Below are 4,846 nucleotides of genomic sequence, written 5' to 3' on the forward strand. Positions count from 1 at the left end.
TCTCTTTTCATTCCGGGGGGGAACAAAACATCTAACGTTAAATACCTGGAAAAATAGTTCCTAGTCAAATATCAAGTAGTTTACAGAACACTGTTCGAGTGGACTTACTGCCCTACATGTTTAGAATAAATTCAGACATGTGTAGTTGGTGAACATGGAGGCCGGGTGTCATAAATAGAACACATGGAGGAGGAGTTATAAAGCGTTATAACGGAAGCGTCCTTCAGCCGCGGGTTCTGGTCCGATGACAGATCCTTCCCACGGTAACACAGCGGACATGGCCGCGTCCACCGGAGGATCATCCACCCCGGGCATCCAGGGGTTCCCCATCATAACCGGCAGGCCCCCGGAGGACAGCACCGGTAAGGACCCGGAGCAGACCGGAGAACCGAAGAAAAAGCCGTGCAGGGCTTGTACCGACTTCAAGTCGTGGATGAAGGTCCAGAAAACGCCACAGACCCCAGCAGCAGCGCCACAGGTGAGCATGGCTCTCGACCTTCGCCCCTCCCGAACCGTACGGGAGTTGCAACGATGGGACAAGACTGGAACTACTACCAATTGGATATCACTAAATTGGAGAGAAAACGGGATTTAAAATATATTTATTTCCATGGGATAGAAACTGAATGTAATTATCTGCAGTTGACATAGCTAAGTAAATGGAAGAATACTCGTATTGCAATGTGGGTGGCTCTTAAAATAGTCTTTGGTTGAGCATAGTGTAGTCTTCGGCACAAGGTGTTGCCTGGGAACAGCACCCTCTTAGATGTAGGAGGTGACGATCTGCAACACGGATTGGCTCCCGTGCTGAGGTGAAGAGCTCAGAAGTCCCTGCCCTCTCCAGAAGTCCCTGCCCTCTCCAGAAGTCCCTGCCCTCTCCAGACGTCCCTTCCCTATCCAGAATAGCCTTCTCTCTAGATCTTTGACAGCTGGATCTGCTATCCTTTCACCCTCCTCCATGGCCATAAATTCATTAAACTGAAAATGAATTAAACTATTTACCCATTTAATAACCAGACCGTCATACAAACTTGCTCTATGCTGAAATCTTGACGCACAATCGACTGTTCTGCAATATGCTGCCAGCACACCCACAAGTGAGCCACGCATGATTTACTGCGTACTGACGCGCACGGACAGTTTCACTACGGTGCATTCTAATTCCAGCGTCTGCACTCTCATTCACGCGTATAAAAACACACGTTTCTTTTGATTTGGCCTTTAGAAACTGACTGTCCTCTCAGACTGAAGGTTATGAGCGTCAACCTACCGTAAAGCTACTTGTTTGAGACAAACGTCAACCTACCGTAAAGCTACTTGTTTGAGACAAACGTCAACCGACCGTCAAGCTACTTGTTTGAGACAAACGTCAACCGACCGTAAAGCTACTTGTTTGACACAAACATCACTGTTTATGTAGCTGATAAGATGTTTCCTCATGGACACCTCTGTAAGCTGCCACTTTGTTCTGACTCGGCCAGGCCTCTAGTATTATCTAATAGAGGATGTATTTAGATTAGTAAACCTGACTGATGTCAGTGTGGATAGCCTACTAACTCTGCCAGGCCTCTACTATTATCTAATAGAGGATCTATTTAGATTAGTAAACCTGAATGATGTCAGTGTGGATAGCCTACTAACTCTGCCAGGCCTCTACTAATAGAGGATCTATTTAGATTAGTAAACCTGAATGATGTCAGTGTGGATAGCCTACTAACTCTGCCAGGCCTCTACTAATAGAGGATCTATTTAGATTAGTAAACCTGAATGATGTCAGTGTGGATAGCCTACTAACTCTGCCAGGCCTCTACTAATAGAGGATCTATTTAGATTAGTAAACCTGAATGATGTCAGTGTGGATAGCCTACTAACTCTGCCAGGCCTCTACTAATAGAGGATCTATTTAGATTAGTAAACCTGAATGATGTCAGTGTGGATAGCCTACTAACTCTGCCAGGCCTCTACTAATAGGGGATCTATTTAGATTAGTAAACCTTAATGATGTCAGTGTGGATAGCCTACTAACTCTGCCAGGCCTCTACTAATTATCTAATAGAGGATCTATTTAGATTAGTAAACCTGAATGATGTACTAACTCTGCATGTGTTTCATCATGTTGAGTAATGATGACTTGGTAATGCCCATCAGAGAACTCAGTCAAGCAGAATGTGTGTCTGTCTGTATCTCTGTGTGTGTTTGTGTGTAGGCGGCCCCAGCTGAGCATGTGGAGCCCCAGCGGCAGCCGGAGTGTCCGCTGGACAGGGAAGAGTTAGGGCGTAACACCTGGTCCTTCCTGCACACCATGGCAGCTTACTACCCAGACCGGCCCTCCCCCAGACAGCAGACAGACATGGGACAGTTCATCAACCTCTTCTCTAAGGTCTTCCCCTGCGAGGAGTGTGCTGAGGACCTGCGGACAAGGTCAGGGGTTAGAGGTTATGTTATTGTGTGTTACGTTGGCTGGTGTTGAGAGTTGTATAATTGGTTCTAGTGAGTTAAAGGTCACAGATGACTGGCAGTAGATACAGGTCCACTTCCTGCCCAACTAGATACCCAGGAGTAGCATTGCATCAATCAATGGTTGCATGCCACGTCATCCACTATGCAGTCGGGCATCAGATTGCTATATTATATGTGGTTAGCTGATCTGTTAAATACCTGTCCAGGCATTGTAAGATCGTCTGCAATGTAGTCGAGTAGGGACTCCACCACAGTGTTGACTAAATGACATCACTTCCTGTTTCCTCAGGCTGAAGACCAATCAGCCAGACGCCAGTAGTCGCCACGCCCTCTCCCAGTGGCTGTGTGGCATCCATAACGACGTCAACGCTCGGCTGGGGAAGCAACCGTTTGACTGTTCCCTCGTGGATGAGAGGTGGAGGGACGGTTGGAAAGATGGCAGCTGTGACTGATTCATTACTGTTACCTGGGAACTGAGAGATACAGGACGCGTCTATTCACATCCTGTTCCCTGTATAGTAGCGTTTAGGGAACTATCTGGCATCTGACACAGAGACTATATTCTATTTTCTGATTGGCTACGGATCTACATGATGCTCACTATCAATCTGTTGTCCAGTGTCTACAGAAAGTATTCATACCCCTGGACTAATTACACATGTTGTTGTGTTACAGCCTGAATTCAACATGGATTAAATACCCCATAATGACATCACAATACCCCATAATGACATCACAATACCCCATAATGACATCACAATACCCCATAATGACATCACAATAACCCATAATGACATCACAATACCCCATAATGACCTCAAAATACCCCATAATGACATCACAATACCCCCATAATGACATCACAATAACCCATAATGACATCACAATACCCCATAATGACATCACAATACCCCATAATGACAAAAGTGAAAACAGGTTTTTAGAAATGTTATCAAATGTATTGAAATACAGAAATATCTAATTTTACAAGTATTCACCCCCCCCTGAGTCAGTACATGTTAGAATCATCTTTGGCATCGATTTACAGCTGTGAGTCTTTCTGGGTAAGCTTTGTGGGTAATTCTCTAAGAACTTTACACACTTGGATTGTACAATATTTGTAGCATGTTTTGGAATACTCCCAGTATCTGTTGGGAAGCAGACAACCAGGTTTTCCTCTGGGATTTTGTCTGTGCTTCACTCTATTCCGTTTATTTTTATCCTAAAAAACTCCCCTAGTCCTTGCCGATGACAAGCATACCCATAACATGATGCAGCCACCTCATCTTTGAAAATATGAAGAGTGTTACTCAGTGATGTTGTGTTGGATTTGCCCCAAACATAACACTTTGTATTCAGGACATAAAGTTAATTTCTTTGCCACATTTTTGAAGTTTTACGTTAGTGCCTTATTTGTTTGGAATATTTTTATTCTGTACAGGCGTCCTTCTTTTCACTCTGTTAATTGGGTTAGTATTGTGGAGTAACTACAATGTTGTTGATCCATCCTCGTTTTTCTCATATGATCACAGCCATTAAACTCTAACTGTTTTGCAGTCGCCATTGGCCCCATGGTGAAATCCCTGAGCAGTTTCCTTCCTCTCCGTTAACCGAGTTAGAAAGGACGCCTGTATCATTGTAGTGACTGGGTGTATTGATACACCATCAGAAGTGTAATTACTAACTTCACCATGATCAAAGGTTTGATTCTGTGTTTGAAATTCACTGCTCAACCGGAGGGACCTTACAGATAATTGTATGTGTGGGGTACAGAGATGAGGTAGTCATTCAAATTCAAAAATCATGTTATTATTGCACACAGACTGAGTCCATGTGACTTGTTAAGCACATTTCTACTCTTGAACTTATTTAGACTGACCGTAACAAAGGGGTTTAATCACATGAAATGTTATGTGTCACATGCAGCAAAATGCTGAATACCAACTATGCAGTTAAGAAAAATACACCTTAAGTCAAATATAAGAAAGAAAAGTAACAAATAATTAAAGAACAGCAGTACAATAACAAGGCTGTATACAGGAGGTACCGATACAGAGTCCATGTGGAGGCTGTATACAGGAGGTACCGATACAGAGTCCATGTGGAGGCTGTATACAGGAGGTACTGATACAGAGTCCATGTTCGGGGGCACTGGTTAGTTGAGGTAATATATATACACTACCGGTCAACGGTTTTAGAACACCTCATTCAAGGGTTTTTATTTATTTTTACATTGTAGAATAAACGTGAATTGACTACAGGACTATTGACATATGGAATCAAGTAGTGACCAAAAAAAGAGTTAAACAAATCAAAATATATTTCATATTTGAGATTCTTCAAATAGCAGCCCTTTGCTTTGATGACAGCTTTGCACACTCTTGGC

At 43.4% G+C, this 4,846-nt stretch overlaps 1 protein-coding gene across 1 annotated transcript; it reads left to right on the forward strand.

Moving 5' to 3' along the window:
- The first annotated feature begins 44 nt into the window (after window positions 1–44).
- On the forward strand, window positions 45–3,227 carry LOC110510521 (FAD-linked sulfhydryl oxidase ALR). The gene is made up of 3 exons (XM_036972951.1): window positions 45–478; window positions 2,207–2,421; window positions 2,750–3,227. The coding sequence occupies exons 1-3, from the start codon at window positions 245–247 to the stop codon at window positions 2,910–2,912; spliced, it is 612 nt and encodes a 203-aa protein (XP_036828846.1). The 5' UTR covers window positions 45–244; the 3' UTR covers window positions 2,913–3,227.
- Window positions 3,228–4,846: the final 1,619 nt, after the last annotated feature.

The sequence above is a fragment of the Oncorhynchus mykiss genome, unplaced genomic scaffold, assembly GCF_013265735.2.
Source record: "Oncorhynchus mykiss isolate Arlee unplaced genomic scaffold, USDA_OmykA_1.1 un_scaffold_213, whole genome shotgun sequence".
NCBI classification, from domain to species: Eukaryota; Metazoa; Chordata; class Actinopteri; order Salmoniformes; family Salmonidae; genus Oncorhynchus; species Oncorhynchus mykiss.